The sequence below is a fragment of the Pinus tabuliformis genome, chromosome 5_1 (assembly GCF_031772625.1).
Source record: "Pinus tabuliformis cultivar Carrire ecotype Pingquan chromosome 5_1, CPIR1, whole genome shotgun sequence".
Taxonomy (NCBI): domain Eukaryota; kingdom Viridiplantae; phylum Streptophyta; class Pinopsida; order Pinales; family Pinaceae; genus Pinus; species Pinus tabuliformis.
The window spans coordinates 887,104,261-887,122,715 of record NC_142305.1 but is presented as its reverse complement, the minus strand read 5'-3'; the positions used below and the strand labels follow the sequence as shown (position 1 = coordinate 887,122,715).

Below are 18,455 nucleotides of genomic sequence, written 5' to 3'. Positions count from 1 at the left end.
CGCAAGGCAGATTTCAAGTCGGGATGCGGGCTTCGGGCACTACCAGTGAAAATTGCGTAAAGGTCACTGGGAGACTGGGATGGACAATCCGGATTAGCAGTGATTGTCCACGGGATCTGGCTCGGCTGGAGGGTAGATCTGCGCAATTTTTTGAGGGAAGCAGTGCAGGCAGCAAAAAATGCACAATTTCTCTGGGAAGCTGGTAGCGAGCTACAGGAGGCTTGCTTGGAAAAATTGCGCAATTTTTCCGGGGAGCTGGCAGCGGGCTGCGGGAGTCTGCTGGCAAAAATTGCACAATCACTGGGAGGCTGGCCTGCTGAACACAATGTTCCACCAAGACTCCGAGACGGGGAGACGCGGGTGCAGGGAGAAGCACAAGGGGGACGTGTGGGAGTACCCTCAAATTTTAGGGAAATTTAGGGGGGACGTCGGGGTATATAATTTTTTTTCCTTTTTATATATATATATATATATATATATATATATTTCAAATTCATATTCATTAATCAAAGCATAAATAGAATGATACATACACAATTGAATTAAATAATGAAATACATTGATCCATACTCATCATCCTTACTAATACATACATGATTCATCCATAAACCACGAGATTCAATAATGAAATACTTTGATCCATATTCATTATTCATTATTCACAATTCTTGAATCTACATTGATTTAAAAATTAAATTCATCATTCATCATTCTAGATTCTAAATTGATTTAAAATTAAAATTCATCATTTATCATTCTAGAATCTAATTAGTACTAAGCAAAATAGACTATAATAGACACTGAAATCTAAAGACTAGAATAGTAAATTGATATAACTAAAACTAAACAACAATGGAGTGATGACTCTAAAAGTCACTCTAAAGTACACAGAGGGCTTGGTGCTCTTGATTAAATACTAATTACATACCCTTGTACATGACAAAATGCAATGGAAACATTGCACTCCATCAAATCGTGAATTCCTGAAGCACTGTTAAGTCTACAGGATTTTGAGTGAGATCTAAAATTCTACTTTCTCCATATGAAATCCAATGAAGTCAGAACCACTCTCAAACATCCTGAGTCATTTCATGGTAATGTTAAAAGTTCAAGTAAAATGATGAAAATGAAAGATAAATGAGAATATCACTTTTAATTTAAGAATTTAACATTACCCTGAATAGCATAGCATTAGTAGGGAAATATGGTCAAATACTAGGTTTTCTATGTCATAAATCATTGTTTACAAGCAAAAATTTAAGGGGGGACGCGTAGCCCATTTTGAGGGGGGGACGCCTTTTGGGGAGTCATGTCCCCCACACTAGGGAAACGTCCCCCCCTATGTCTCCCTGTGTCTCCCCAAAAGGGGGACGTGGGGAAACGTTTCCCTAGACATCCCCCTGTCCCGGGTGCGTGGGGTGCGAGGGGTGCGTGCACCCGACCCTGTGGGATGCGTCCCCGTGGAACACTGGCTGAACATCCTTGCACACTTTCTGAGTTGAGCAGGATGCTGGGCAGCTGGGTGACTGCTCATGAAAACTGCGTAGTTTTCCAGGCGAGCTGGTGGTTGTCCAACTGGGTGACTGGTTGGACAAACTACGCAATTTTTTGAGGGAGATAGTGACGGACACAGGGTGTCTGTCCGACATGTCTGCGCAGTTTCTTCAGTCAGCGGAGCGGGCATGCTTTGCAGCTTTTGTGCAATTTTTTGGGGGAGTGAGTCCCGGGGTCACTGCCTGGTCAAACTCTTCGGTTGACTAGCTAGAGGCTCGGTTGATGTGCTTGCGGGCAGCGCAGATTGAAATGGCTTGCTAGGAAACTTCTGCGCTATTCTAGGTGACAGTCGGTCGAGTCGATTCTAGGGTTGCGCAGTGCAGACTGCCTGGGAGGCAGCCTCAAGCTCTGCGCAATTCTGGGTAGCATTACATAATCACTGAGAGCCAAAACTGCGCAATGTAGCTCAACGGATGTTCGGCTGTTGGAGGATGGTCCGGTTAACAAAACTTCAACAAAATGACCAAGTGTGTGAATGAGTGAACTTGTGCATGTGTGACCTTGCGAACACACACTCAACATGACTCAACGACAAGACACCTTGAACCATCAAGACAACAACACTCAGTGTGACTGACCGATGGTGCGAGCGACAAGCGCAACACTTGTGATAGATCGTTGAACGACCGCGACGACGCTTGCGCTACAATGCATACAACATCGTGCGTGAGTGTGATAGATGTGTACATAGAGAAGACAACTCAAACACAACCTTCATCATCACCAGAACGAGGTCGCAAGCATGACATAGCAATCAACATGCTGAAGATGACAGTTCATCAAACAAGTGAAAAGGAAGCAAGACATGTAGAAGAAACACATGAGATGACTTTTCGTGTTTGCGCACATGCATGTTACTGAGGACAGGATGGTATGACAATGACAAGCAGTCCTGCAAACCCACCTAAGAGGTGTACATCGAAAGGTGTTCTTTACTTAGCATACATACCCTCAAGATGATCATGCATCCGACAGAGTTTGCATGTGGTCCTGATCTTTTCCATTGATTGGTTCCTTGGTCACTCTCCTCAACTCCTTGGAAGTGATTTCAACATGTCACCCTTTCTTGTAGTCACTGAGAGGTAGATTTGCACAATTTCAGCGGGCAGTGACTGTTGCCGGAATGAGGCCTTGAGAGGCTCGTCTGTGCAGTTTCAGCATGCAAGACAGATAAGACAACTTGGACAACACTGCTCAGTTTTGTGGCTCAGGGCACTGATGCGGGATAGGGGTACTGGGAGGACACCTCTGCGCAATTTCTGAGTGCAATGCAGTTGGATTGCTCTGCGCATTTTTGGAGAGCATTGATGGCTGCTTAATTGCTCTGCGCATTTTTGGAGAGCAGTGCTGGCTGGGGTTTCTGCGGGCTGCGAGGTTTCTGCAGGCAAGGGAGGTTGGTGATGGTTGCAAAAAGCAAAGCACAAAATTTCGAGAAGCTGGATGAGGCTAGGTTGCTTGGGAAAATGGCTAAGTGTGAGATCAGTGAAATATATGTAAATATTGATAGGACTCGACTGTGATCGCACACAGACACTTACTGACACAACGTAGACCATCCAGAATACGTAAGACATACTTTGCTTGATGCAACAACCTTCGTGACGTGAGTGCGTGAGGTGAGTGTGAAACACATCTATGTGATGACAACCACTCAGACACACACAATTCCCTTGAAGCAAGACAACATTCCCTTTGCATGACAAAGAACAACCCATATGCCCAAATATGACACATGCTGCATGAAGATGAGAACATGGACAACTCTTAAGATCAAGGAGGGGAGGTTGAAATCATCAACTTAACAACAAGCAACCAAGGATAATTGATCGTAGGATCCGATGTAGGCTCTGAAATTTGCGTGCGAGCCAAAATTTTGGAGGGTGGTTGTAATCAATGTTGCACGAAGCGGGGACGTTTTTTGGAAGCAGGGACGCGGAAGCGTCATTTTCCAAAATTCTAGGACACGAAGCATCTGCTATATATATATTTATATTTTATAGCATTTATACTCAAAACAAACATCCCAAATACCAAATTAGTTGTAGAAGACATGAAAACATGCATATTTTTGCATAAATCAAGATAGATATAGCATCCATTGTACATTAATGATTAATTATTCGAGCATCAACCATTTAGATGCATCAATCATCTAGAATCTAGATTCTTCTCCTCCTGTCTAGCCTTTGCCTCTACCTCGATTGTCTAGGGATATTTGTCAACATTGCCCAATTTTGATCAAACTACCTAATTCAAGACTTAAAATATGGTAGAAAAAGCTTAACATGCTTGATCAAAGATTTTGACTTGATTGAAAGGTAATTTTTTGCTAAGGGCGTGACAAAGGAGTTCAACACTTAACACCACCAACACTAGGGTACATATAGGGCTTGGTGCTCTTGATTAAATGCTAATTGCATACCTTCATACTTGATATAATCTAATGAAATGCCACAATCCCATTGATCCTGAATTCTTGAAAATTGTTAAGTTTGCTGAATTTTGAATAGGATATGAAATTCTATTTTCTCCAAAAAAAAAAAATCGCTTTTTTTAGGCCGTGCGGCGCTTTTTTCGGAAGCGTACGTTTCGCCCTCGGAAGCGCCATGCTTCGTACAGCCAATGCGCTGTACGAAGCGCGCTTCGGAGGTCTGGAAGCGCGCTTCCGAGCCACGCTTCGGAAAATTCCAGGAAGCGACAAAATCAGGCGCGCTTCTGTCGAAGCTTCCTAGATGCTTCTGCACGGGACATGCTTCCGGGCTTGGAACTGGGAGTGGGGGGGGCGCTTCATGCAACATTGGTTGTAACTGCTACAAAAATTTTATAATTTTTGTTTTTGAAATTTATAATAACCATTTTTTTCAATTTTTTTTTTAAATATATTTTTTCAAGAGTATTTTTTTTACATATACACTTTTTTTTGTTTGGGTGTAGATTGTTTTTTTCTTTCTTTTAAAATGGCCAAAGGTCTAAATGACGAAATTGGCGAAATGGAGAAACTCCAAATTCTTGTAGCAAAGCACTTCAACGACAACAAGGTTGACGAATTTTGACGACCAAAAACTGGATCAAACTGGTTTTGTGCAGCAGTTGAGCAGCCAGAGGATCGAACAACTTTGCTACCATTATAACAAACAAAACTTGTATACTCAAAGGAATGCTCTGATACCAATGTAACGAATAAAGTTCGTCTACTCAGAGGAATGCTTTGATACCAATATAACAAACAAAGTTCATATACTTAGAGGAATGCCTTGATTACCAATGTTTTGAACAAAGTTCATAAACGGAGCAGAATACTCAAAAGATCCGGTATATGTAAATAGCCGTTATAGGATTGTTGAATGTACAGAGATGTTTGATTGTTACAAATGAGGCCCGGTTATATACCTAGGCAGGTGCCTTTTCATGGAAGGTCTTGCCCTTAGAGACATGCCTCTACATTACTAATTATTAGTTAATTAATCATTAATCATTATTATTGTTATTTACATTGTTTATATTATTATATATATATTTTATTCATAACATTGTTTTTGTGTTATTCTCGATGTTCCACGGGGATGCGTTCCTCAGGGTTGGGTGCACACACCCCTCGCACCCCACTCACCCGGGACGAAGGGACGCTTGGGGAAACGTTTCCCCAGGTCCTCCTTTTAGGGAGACGCGGGGAGATGCAAGGGGCGATGTTTCCCCAGTGTGGGGGATGCGACTTCCCAAAAGGGGGACAACTGGGCGCCCCCCCTCAAAATGGGCTATGTGTCTCCCCTTAAATTTGCTTGTAAACAATGATTTATGACAGGGGAAACTGTGATTTTGACCATATTGCCTTACTAATGCTATGCAATTCAGGGTAATGTTCAATTCTTAAAGTAAAAGTGACATTCTCCTTTATCTTTCATTTTCATCCTTTTACTTAAATTTTTAACATTACCATGAAATGACTCAGGATGTTTGAGAGTGGTTCTGACCTCATTGGATTTCATATGGAGAAAGTAGAATTTTAGATCTCACTCAAAATCCAACAGACTTAACAGTTTTTCAGGAATTTAGGATTCGATGGATTGCAATGTTTCCATTGCATTTTGTCATGTACAAGGGTATGGAATTAGTATTTAATCAAGAGCACCAAGCCCTTTGTGTACTTTAGAGTGACTTTTAGACTCATGACTCCACTATTTTTGAGTTTTAGTTATATTAATTTACTATTCCAGTCTTTAGATTTCAGTATCTATTATAGTCTATTTTGCTTAGTACTAATTAGATTCTAGAATGATGAATGACGAATTTTAATTTTAAATCAATTTAGAATCTAGAATGATGGATGATGAATTTAATTTTTAAATCAATGTAGATTATTGAATGGTGAATAAAAAATGATGGATATGGATCATAATATTTCATTATTGAATCTCGTGGTCTATGGATGAATCATGTATGTATTAGTAAGGATGATGAGTATGGATCAATATATTTCATTCTTTAATTCAATTATGTATGTATCATTGTACCTAAGTCACATGACACGAGGACACGAGACACGGAGGACACGTAAATACGTGGTATTCAATACGAAACGCAGCGACCTGGAAACAGGACACGGGGGACACGTTTTATATATATTTAATAATATATATATATATATATATATATATATATATATATATATATATATATATATATATACCAAAATATAGTTTTTTATCCATATTAAATTGCAGGTTGCAGCTTATCTAATCAAATTAAAATATAATTACTTCTCAAAGTTCATAGTTCACTTTAAAAAAATAAATAGAATCAAAATTTACAACTTACAAGCACATAAGAATAGATATTAAAACCATAAAATGCAGATTTTCCATTAAGTCATCAAAATCAAAATGTATCACTGTTCAGTGCTTGCAATGTACATAGATAGATCATAGACTACAGTAGATACTGACTCCTGAGAGAATGCCAATGGAAAATACAAAAGAGTAGATACTAGATACTAGATACAAAATAAGTAGGAATATCATAGCTCGGTACTGGTCCATGAGTCATGACTCATCACTCTATCAATAGTCCATGTCCTCTATGTCATAGTCACCATCACTGCCACTGCCATCTGACTGTACTCCATCCTCCTCCTCTATGCCCAATCCAGGATCTGCTACTGTGGAGGATGACCCCTCAAGATGCTGTGTCTCATCATCAAAAGTCACTGGGTCATTAAGATCCATGTTGGCTAATGCCAACTCAATACTGTCGTCCAAGCCCATATCATCAGGAAACACATCCCACATCTTTGTTTTTCCCTTCAACCACTCCTCTCTCTACCTGTAAATAAGACGAAGGTTGGTGTGCACATACACCATTGTCTCCGCCCTGGATTGCTCAAGCCTGCTCTTTTTCAAACTATATAGATTCCCGTAAGTGCTCCAATTCCTCTCACAACAAGAAGATGAAGTAATTTGAGAGAGGACCCTCAAGGCTAACTGTTGTAGAATAGGGCATGCTGCCCCATGAGTTGCCCACCATGCATAGGCACTTTTGACCCCCCTATCTCCAAGTACATCATACGCCCCAAATCTCCTGGTGCCAGTGGAGAACTCTACAAAGCCTTCCTCCACCTCAAGAAAAGATGTGTTATCCTGAAACATCCTTCTGAATGCTATCTTCCTCCCCTGTGAAATCTCTCCATCCATGTGAGGAGGGTATCTGTGTGAGGTCCCACCATGGAGCCACTCTTGACTGTAGTACTTGGGATTCAAAGAGTGAGCTAAGCAATGCAAAGGTGTGCAATTCTTATCCCACCTAGAGATAAGAATATCCTGTATGGTGGACCATAAGCTCTCTGCTGATGTCTCATATGCAGGGCACTCATTCTCCATAACAATAGTCTTCACAGACTCAATCATGGAATCCCAACCCTCATAAACCTCTCCTAAGATGGGCTGGTCCGTGTCTGCAAACCGCAAGAAAGAAATGATAGGGTTCATGATCTTTATGGTAAGATCCACCCTTTCCCACCAACCATCATCTAACACTATGTCCTTTACCTTTTTTGAAGCTGTTTGATCCGCCTTTCTCCAAAAAGACCAAAGATCTGAAATAACCATGGCCCCAAGAGCGGCCTTCACCTCCTTCAACCTCTTAAGCATGATGAACGAGGAAGCAAACCGAGTATCTGCAATCTTCAACAAGGATAGATGTGTGTACTCTTTATATATTGTGAGGGCATTGGTATGGTTTTGCACAAAATTTCGGATATGGCGTGCATCCTCAATAAGATTGCCAATCCATGTCACATCTGAAGCAATAGATTTGAGTGCCAAATTCAAGGAGTGAACAATGCATGGTGTCCAAAATATTTGTGGATATTTAGTTTCCACAATCAAGCCAGCTGCTTTGCAAACAGGTGCATTATCTGTGATAATTTGCACACAACTTTCAATGCCTACTTCTTCAATAACTTTAATAAACAGCTCACCCATATATTGTGCATCTTTGTATTGTCCAAGAGCATCAACTGCTTTCAAGAAAACCGGTCCATTTTGAGAATATACCATGAAATTGATGAGAGGATGGCGTGCTGTATCTGTCCATCCATCAGAGACAATACTGACACCAGATGAGATCCATGATGATTTAATAGGTTGTAGAATTTTATCCACCTCCTTCCTTGCCTTCACCAACAATGTGGTTCTAAGTTTTTCTGAACTTGGAGGCACATACCCAATTGGAACCCTATCAACTAGAGCTCGACAAGCCTCAATAAACATAGGAGACCGTGCAACATTAAAAGAAATGAAGTTGAGATAGAAAAAGAATGCCAATGTAAGATCAACCTCATCTCGCTGCTCACGCTGAAAAATCTTGTCCATTGGACCACTATAAGTTGGGGCTGCCCTCTTTTTTGTTGGCTGAATTTCTTTTCTCCCAAATCTATTAATATTAGAATTCCTCAAGAATGGAAGAGGATCTTCATTTTTACTAGCTTTCCTGCTTGCTGCCACCACATTCACAGAGCCAGCTGCATCCTCCCTTATCAAATCCATTCTTTCGTCCTGACTGATAGTTTTGCATGATGCAATTCCACAAGGCAGGTCCAACAAATGGCCCCTAACTCGATTGTAAGTGCTCTTATATTCAAGCTTGCAGAAATTACAAGACCATTGCACATTCCCTCCCAGACCAGTCTTTGGCACTTGCTTCTTGGTTACATGCTTCCAGAGAGGGTATTTTTTTAGCTGTGCTTGTTGTCTTGCTGCAGCAGCATCATATTTTAATGTTGGCTGACAAACACCTACAGCTTCACTTGAAGCACTTGGGGCACTATGACCAACAGAAGGTGAAACACTTGGAGTTGGAGGGCGGGGACCACGAAAAGCACTGCCCTTCCTTTGACCTCTGCCGGCTGCCTTGGATGATTGAGCCATTAATGTGAGAACTGTTATAAATTCCACACACCTTCACCTACAAAAAAAACAATTAAAGTCACAATTAAAGTCTTGCTGTTTCTGACTGTCTGTAAATTCAAATTGTCAATCTGTCTGTTTATTAATTATGAATTTGACACTCTACACAGGTAAGAGGATGACTATTTGGCATAAACTTGTATATTTCTGTCTACTGTGCAGGTTTCTCTCATGGACATATGGAGTATGGTACACAGTCCCCTTCAATAGTCCTGTTGGCCCTCCCTGTTTTGATTTTCCTCTAGTTTTATGTCGATAAATTGATAATCATTATATTGGATTAAAAATTATTTTTATGACTCAGAATGTTTCATCTGAGCAAACAACAGAATCTGGAGTTGACGGTAAGAAATCAGTTGTTGAATTAGATGCAGTTACAAGTGGTAATTCAACTGACTTGCATACTTCAGAAAATTCTGTCAGAAATAATATCTATACATCCAGGGTAGTAGACAGTGGAGCAATAAAAGATGTGGAGAGTCATGAGACATTTATGTCTTCCCTAGAAATTTCTGAAGATGAAGATCTCACGATCTCAACAGATCCTTCCTGTGTTGTCTCAGTTTCAGCTCAACGTTGTAATGTAAAACTCTCTGAATGCACTGAATCTGGAGATATTTTGGAACCCCATGAGCTATCCCCATTCTCAGAAGTTCTGGGAGATGAAAATCATGGTATCTTATCAGGTTCTAATGTTGTTTCATTTGCACTTGATAAGCATTGTGAGGCAAAGCAATCAGTTTGCAAGGAATCTGAAGAATTTTTGGGACCTCATCTGATATCTACATCTTCACTAAGGGAAATATTGGTACTATGATCACAGATTTCCATTCTGAGTCAGCATGCAAGCAGCAGTAGGGCACAAAACCTTGGACTTATTTTTAGATTTTTCCTTGAGAATCTGAGATCTTGCGTATAGTATCTTTGTTGTACAAATTTGGGCAAAATAACATTCAATACAATGCGTTGGTACCAAATCTTACAGAGTGCCTTCACATTGAAATTTCCATTGTCTACAGACTACAACATTTTCTATGGTAGTTTTCATTTGATAAGTAACATGGTATTATACTATTAAGTTTTCATTTTTCGATATCTGACTTTAATAAGTAACATGGTATTAATACGTAGGAAATTTGAAAGGATTTCTTCGACCTTTACCGCTGTTTTTGTAGGAATACAGTGAATGATTTCACCTGACACTCTCATGGAACTGAGACTTTGTAACTGCCTTAACACGTGGGTACTGGGTACTTATTTGACATTTAGACGCTATATATCGATGGTTAAAACCCTAAAAGGCTATACAGGAACCAGAATCGAAAGTTTCCACTGCTGGAAAAATATGTTGTATCTGTTGATCACTGCTAATATCTCGCCCTCTTACTGGATCATTGACATTTGTACGCTAGATTTGAGAATTCGGTGGTCAGTTGAACACACAGGGTTTAAATTTGCGACACAAATTTGGCGCCTTTTTTTATGTATCTCTCTGTGGTATTTATCCCACACGGATGACGGGCAATGGGCATTGATATCTTTAAGTTTATATTCTTCGATTGTGGATACAGTAAACAAGTCTTGGTGGAAACATATGGCCTCATGGTATCCTTCCTTGGTACTTCGAAGGAGGTGAACAGTTGGGATTTTGCAGGAATTAATCCGTCAACAGCAGCTAGACACTCTTAACAAAGACTTAATAAAAAATGACACAAATTACTGTATAAGTTTAACGCTTACTGGTTTAAGTTTTAAGTTTAACGCTCCACACGACAGAACACCCGCAGCTCGCTCCACACGACAGAACACCCGCAGCTCGCTCCACACGACAGAACACTCCAAAGTCCAAACAAACGATAATAGGCCGGAATTAACCTTATAACTTATAACTTATAAACCACTTTTTTATAAATACGTATTCAATAAGCGAAATACGTTAGGGCATCGTTTTTCATTCACCAAATACGCGTATTCTAAATGTAAAGACACGATTCGAAAACGGACAATACGCATTTTCTAAAAATATGACACGACTAGAAAACGTAGAATACGTATTCTATTTTTAGAATACGTTAAAAACCGTATTGGACACGTATTTTGGACGTTTTCGTGTCCAATACGCAAAATACGGGACACGGGCCCCTAGGGGACGTGTCCTGTGACTTAGCATTGTACTTATGCTTTCATTATTGAATATGAATTTGATATATATATATATTCAAAGGGAAAAAATATATATATACCCTGATGGCCCCCCGTCCCCCCTAAATTTCCCTAAAATTTGAGGGTACTCCCACACATCCCCCTTGTGTGTGTACCCGCACCTGCGTCTTCCCGTCCCAGAGTCTTGGTGGAACATTGGTTATTCCCACTGGTACTATTGAAACACTGCGATCTTTGTAAGAACTTGTAAGAAATCCACTCTGAATTAGATTCAGTCGAAACAGTGGTTATTTAGGAGTTTTGATGGGGATCATATCCCTGATGTAGTGTTAGTGGAGCTAATAATTTTTATGGAAAATCTGTATCTCAATATTTTGTTTTTCTAGTTTTAGAATATCAATTACAATTGTTTTCATCATATTTGTTGTGAGATTCCATATGCACTCTCATTAGTATGCCGGAAATTGCAATTTTGTGAATTACTACTTGTCAAGTTGTCCTATGTAAACACTTGCAGTGTCAACCTAGGCACAAAAGCTTATTTAAAATGGAATATTCAGTATCCCCCATGTATTTCCTTTGTACGTTATTTAATTGTTTTAAGTCCCATCTAACTAAGAACATGCTCATCCTTGGTAGAAAGTACACAAATTTTCCTGGTGATTTTTGAAATTTCATGCTGTAATGATTCCATTCTAATAATAATTTTAGTAAACAAATTTTCCTGGTGATTTTTGAAATTTCATTCTATAATGATTCCATTCTAATAATAATTTTAGTTTTCTCATTGAGTAAGATCATTATATATGGCTTGCATTTTATTGATACCTAGGATGCATGATCTCAAAATCGTAAACACCTAATATCTTCATCTTTGTTGCAGATGCAAGACCTCTAATTTGCTTCATAGCAGATACACTTGCTATTAGGACATTAGCATGGGCTCCAAGTGATGGGTAAAACATTTTTATGTTTAGTTCTTGCAAACTACACCTTTTATGTTAGTGTAAATAATTTCCTTGCAAGACAATAGGTTTAAAAGATAATTGTTGTAGCTCTCTTTTGAATTGTTGTACTTTATGTAATGCAATTAACAGCTATTTTTTGCACAAATTGAAGTGGAAACCTTTATAAATAATGAGAAGCACTTTCCTATATGGTGATTTTTTTTTTTTAAAACTGGAATGAGAATTTCTGGAGAATCGCGAACTTAGAAAGATCAGCTGCCACTATTACACCCGGTACAACATTTCATAATTGCCACAAATGGGCCAATTACAACATGTCTCCAAAGACTTGAACCCACGCAGCTAGGGAAACAATTGTTCACCAAACCACTCAAGCTGAGATCCTTTGAATTATATGGTGAATTTCTGAAGAGTAGTTATGTAATATATTTTTTATAAACAATGATAAGCACTTTCCTACAGGTTTCAAGCCACCAACAAAAGAAATCAGTTTTGCATTAAGTCCTTTTCCTAGGCTGATTACTTCACCAAGAGTTGTACACAATAAGGTTGCACGAGGATTTAGAGCTATCTAATAGGAATGCTAGATTTGGTTTTGAGTGTGTCAAGAGTGACGGGCACAATTTGACAAGATCGACATATTCATACTGGGCAGGGTCACCAGATGATAGAAAATACACTTCATTTATGTATTTTAATTCAGGTTCAGATGTTTTGTAGACCAACAAGAAGCGTGGTACAATTACTTTGTCTTCCATGGAGGCAGAGTACAAAACAATGACAGGGTCTGCATGTGGTTCAAAAGGGTTCTTGAGGATATAGACGTTCAGTAGAGTAAAGCAGACCCCTTATTTTGTGCTAATCAAGGTGTATTGAAATCAGTGAAAACCCTATTTTTTCATTCAAAAGAAAAATGTTTAGAATACACTGCTACTTCATCAGTGGAAGTGCCAAATAAGGAAATTTAACTTATATTTTGTTTTTCAGAGGACTAATTAGCGGATATATTTTCTAAACGTTTATACTTTATATATATATGACATGCTTGGGGTAAAAGTTAATGGATTGGTCATATAGTGGTGATCATAGAGGTCAATGACTGATGTTAACTTCATCATGTATGTGGACTTAGTGTTTCGGGTTGTTCCAAGATTAATGTGAAAAGCACATGAATTAATTAATATTTAAGCGATGCTGTTATACATTTGGGAGTCATGCCATGAGGTCCAAAGAAATATCCATATGTTTGCTTTTCTTGCCTCGCCTCCAAAAAGCAAAGATATGAACAAATCCCTTGCTGATGACTTATCCGACCAATGACTTATCTTTTGACCTATGTTTACTATGTCTAGTTGTTTACTACTATTTGTTGTTTTTATGTTCTCTCTTGGGGAGGCACTTCTAAACCTCTTGGCATTGTAGGTGGGTGTTACGAGTGCACAAAAGGATAAAATACATTCAAGTTGGTTGCTCCTTGTTCCGGAGTCTGTTTATGCATGTGAACTATGTTGGAACTTGGTATCGAAGCTTTTTGTTGGGTTTGCCCAAAGTTTGTCTTTGTAATGCCCATTCCTAAATTATTTTCGGAACAAGATTTATTTCTACATTTTGGGGGTCAATTTTGGTGAAGATGGGACCCTTTTGATTTTTGATAGAAGACTTAGGAGTTAGAGACAAGTTAATTTAATTTAATTTTGTTTTGTTAATATGCAGGGACCACCCACATAAGAAATACACACTCCCTAAGCCAATGATTCGAAATGCATGAGAGGGAAGAAAAGGCGGGAAGAAAGGCTCCATGAAAGTTATAAAAGGAAGGCAACACACTTCATTTGGCATTCTTGGCTTATCGAATTTGATTCTGTTGCTCAAGCTGTTTAGCTGGGTCACTTGCTGTTTAGCAAGAGTTTTCCAAGCGGAGAACTCACCCTTTCTTTGGGGGACTTCAAGTGCCACCCTAGAGAGGTTCATCCATTATCATTCGGAGGAGATTTGTAGAGAGATTTCTAGCTTTTGTATTTAGTTAGCCCCAATAGTGCGTGTTTCGGGAGGACAGAGTAGTGGATCTAGCGTGGCCATTGCAACATTCTTTTGGAGGGCAATTGCCAGGAGAAATTAGGAGAAGAAGGCTCAATAGATTTGTTGGCTATTGGGTGAGTTTGAAGGCTGGAAGTGGTAGCAATATTCAGAGTGATTTTGCAGACTCCGTGGCCAGCTCAGAAGAGAGAAACTGGGCATTTTGCTGGTGTATTGGCAGACAGTGTGCTTCAGTAGTTTTGGAGGGCGTAGGGTCTTTTCGGGGTCAATTTTGAAAGGTCAAAACCAACCCAAACCATTTCTGGGTTTTTTCTGGGTTTTTTACAAGGACCTTAGATAGAAATTTGCGTAATTTTCTTAGCACCGAAGATGGGGGTTTCAGCCATATCTTTGCAGAAGACAATGTTAAATTGCTGGGGATTGCGAGTGCCTTTTGGGGGTCGATTTTGGGAGGTCAAAATCAGGCCAAACCATTTTGGGTTTTGCCTAAGGGGCCTTAAATTTGCAGAATTTTTTGAGCACCGGAAGTGGGGTTTTTAGCCATATCTTTGCAGCAGACAGTGCATAATAGCTGGGGACTGTGCCATGCAACAGTTGGTCAGTTGATTGTAGCTCTGGGTTGTCATTGCTTCAACTGGGCTTTGAGCCAAGCCCAGGTGCATTCCTTCCATATTTTGTACTCTTGCACCAGTTTATAATAAAATGGCTTAGCTGTTTCGACATTTCTGATAGTTATGGGCGTTTTCTAATTGTTTTGAAATTTCTTTGGTAAAAATTGTAATTTGCTTGCATATCACTATTTTTCCTATTTTGGGACATTACAGTGATATCAAAGCCATAATATTTGCTCATCCTGTGGGAAACCCTTCATTCTACGCCAAGACTATAATAAAAGATGAGAAATCATGGGATCGAAAGATAGGTTAGAATCAAACAACATGGCAGTAACCTTGAATGAGGTGATTAGGATGCAACAAATGATGATTGATGTGGGGAAGAAGTTGGTTCATTCCGCAATTGAGAATCTGGACATGAATGCAACTGATGTGGAGTTATTGGGAACAAACTGGAGGCCATACTAATCATTGGGTCATGGCATTCAGGCGTCCCTCTCTTTTGGGAGTTCTGTGAACTAAGAGGCATGCACAAACTAATGGAGATTCAGTGGAATTTTGCTGAGATGATGAGGACGATTAAGGAAGAAGACGAGAGAGTAGTTCAAGGGGCCATGGTTGGTAAGGAGACGGTTGAGCATACACCCGTTGATGAGATGCCATTCGTTGTTGAGGTATTCATTGATGAGTTATCTCGGGTTGTGACTGAGTTCTCAGTTGATAGTAGTGCACCACAAGTTGATGAGGTGTGGAGAGACATCTCCACTATTGATGAGGAGCCAATAGGTACAGAGGCATCCAGATCTATGACAGAGTTGCCGGACGACAGTCACCTACAATTGACTGGTGAGCATGTCTTGCATGTTGGGTTGTCTATGGAGGAGCAGTTGGAGGCTCATGTCGAGCCCATGATGGAGGAGGATGTGCAACCATCCTTTGGGCTAGCCATTGATGAGGGGCAACATAGAGACCACATGTTGGGATTTCAGCACAGTTCGCTTTAGAGGTGCACTGACAGGATCTACAACGTTATCAGCCCATCCCTACACATTGGATTGAGAGAGGCGGAGTTGTCTAGACATACCAAAGGGGATGACCAAGTTAGCAACATTGTTGGCTCACCTTTGCCCATTGAAGAGAGAGAGACAGAGCTACCTAGTCAAATCTCATGTGTTGATCTGGGTGGCGGGATGAGACGATTGGAGTTGAACAGGGTGCAACATCCGCATGGAGGGTTGTTCTTTGTGCTGGAGTTTGTGCATTCGATGCCTCTCTTGGGGTTGGATTGCGAGAGATTTTGAGTTGGTACCCGGTGGAGTGGTCTAGACTCATGGAGATGTTTGTAGTCTAGAGTGAAGCTCAGTGGGAGCTCTCAGACATCATGGGTTCTGGAGGCCCAGGTTGGCATTGGGATCCATGTGGGGCTTCTTATCCGATATCAGACATGCATGATGGATATGGCATTGAAGAGGTAGTCAACCCAGTGCTCGAGCGCATGCATTCCTTAGGGGAGTTCCAGTCGGTGCTAGTGGTCAGGTGGTTTGTGAGCAGACTCCATTGGTTGTTTTGGTATGTTGGTTGTGCATCAGGGCGTAGGATGATTAGCATTCTATGGCAGGAGCTGGTTGGAGGAGGTGGCATGGGTAGGCCACCAAACTAGATATTGTATGGAGACAGTGTTCTCCCATTGAGGTTTAGGACTTAGGGGTCATAAAGGATCGACACAACAGAGATATCCCCTCTAGCAAGTGGAGTTAGGGTGCTCAGGTCTACCAGGATGGATGAGGGGACATGACGCATGTCATGGTGGGGTCACTAGCAGAGTGGAGGACACTTTGGCACATGTGGGATACCATATGTTATAGGTTGGTATGACTGTAGGTAGCGGTAGACAAGACTGCACAGAGTCGGGTCGTAGCATCCAGTGTTATATAGAGGGATGTGGCCTGATGCATACAAACCCAATTCTAGGTCATAGCACCCAGTGATGTGCAGGGCTATGCAACGAGGAGGAGTTGCTTGCAGAGGAGCATGGAGATGCATGGTGGTATACCACAACATGTCGTTTACACTGTGGGGTAGGAGGAGTGACTCGCATTGCATTGAGGACGCGCGGGGAGTGACAGGTGCGGTGACATAGGCAAGACACAGGATGGTACATGATGGTATAGCTGTAACCGGGGGTATCCAGTGGTGTACAGGGACAAGTTGCGGCGTACAGTGGCATGCGAGGAGTGTGGTGGTACTTGGTGGTATGCAGTGACACATGATGTGGAGCATTGCCTCTAGGGAGACTTATGGATAGGGACAGTAGGTGTACCATTGGACACAACTCACCTAGGATCGATTAGGACATTGTTGAGCATCTGGGGACACCATGTTTATTGGAGGCAAGGCCTCGAGGGGGTTATTAGCAGATCCACAGTGGGGAGAGGGTGTCCGTAGGATTACTCTTGAGCATTCCGTCAGACTCTTGATCATACTCTTTGGGACATACCCACCCATCATCCTCCAGTGTTGCTTACAGTCGCAGAGGGTTTGGCTGTTGCCATTTGACACTCTCCATTTAGGCAACAGGGCATGGGAGGCTCACCTTAAGCAGTTGGATGAGACACCGCGTGTCATGGGCCGAGAGGAGACTCTCTAGTTGAGACACTTGGTAGGTGCACGAGTTGACAGTTATAGGCTTAGGGATGGCATGGTTGATTGTCGAGGTAGCATATGTTCCACCCCTAGGCTCACACTTGGGGAGGTGACCGAGAGGGAGTTACATGGTGCTTTTTCAGCTGGACAACTCGAGGCGTTAGGTGAGCATGAGGTGCGGAGGACGATAGTCCTTGTTGGCAGGATGATACCTGGGCTTCTGGCAGTATCCGGGCACATCATCAGGAACTAGGATAACAGATCTCGCTGTGTGATTTGGCAGGCACAAAGCAACTGGATATTCGTGACACAGGTTCTTGATGCTCTGTGCCTACCTATTGGATACCTACAGGAGGTAGAGATAGGGCACAAAGGGGTCCCAACAACCAACAACATATCATAGCGGCATGTAGAGAGGATTGGGGGTTGTGGACCTCCAGTATGGTTATGGGATCCAGGGATCCAGTGGATTGGTGGGATACTCCACTCCTCAGTGAGCATGGTTGGGATAACAGGCGGACTGATTCATTCATAGGCAGACACATGGGGGATCACTAAAGCCCTCACCATAGGATGAGGCAGATTGTTGCTCAGGATTGGGGCTAGCCATGGAGTGATAGGCGCTGGCACTGTTGAGTCGCTTTGGAATGATTGGCCTAGTCTTGTTCATCGATAGATTATGGCCGAGAGATATGGGAGAGGAGGCTGTGGTACGAGCATGCTAGGCAGTCAGTCATGACCAGAGTGTCATGATGTCAGCACGATAGGTTCCTTCTGCGACGGGCAGGGGATTTTGGCATAACATGGCTGAGCAGTTTAGTTACCCGTAGAGGTGATCTGGTTTCTACAGGGGGGGGATCATCAAGATCTTCCATTTGGTTTTAGTGATTCGTTGATGGTGTGGGGAACTTCACTGGTGTCGTAGGGTGATCGAAAGGAGGAGATCAGGGGAGGCCCGGGTAGACGAGGGTTCAATCCCACTAGGATTGGATTGCATCTTCAAGAGTTTACTCTTG

General features: G+C 41.3%; 1 protein-coding gene across 1 annotated transcript in view; it reads left to right on the top strand.

Annotated features, from left to right (window-relative positions):
* Positions 1-18,455, top strand: part of LOC149167653 (Transducin/WD40 repeat-like superfamily protein) — a 336,132-nt gene that overhangs the window by 175,239 nt on the left and 142,438 nt on the right. The window contains exon 9 of the mRNA XM_089433067.1: positions 12,061-12,133. Within this exon, the coding sequence (XP_089289193.1) occupies positions 12,061-12,133 (73 nt within the window). The remainder of the gene's footprint in view (positions 1-12,060; positions 12,134-18,455) is intronic.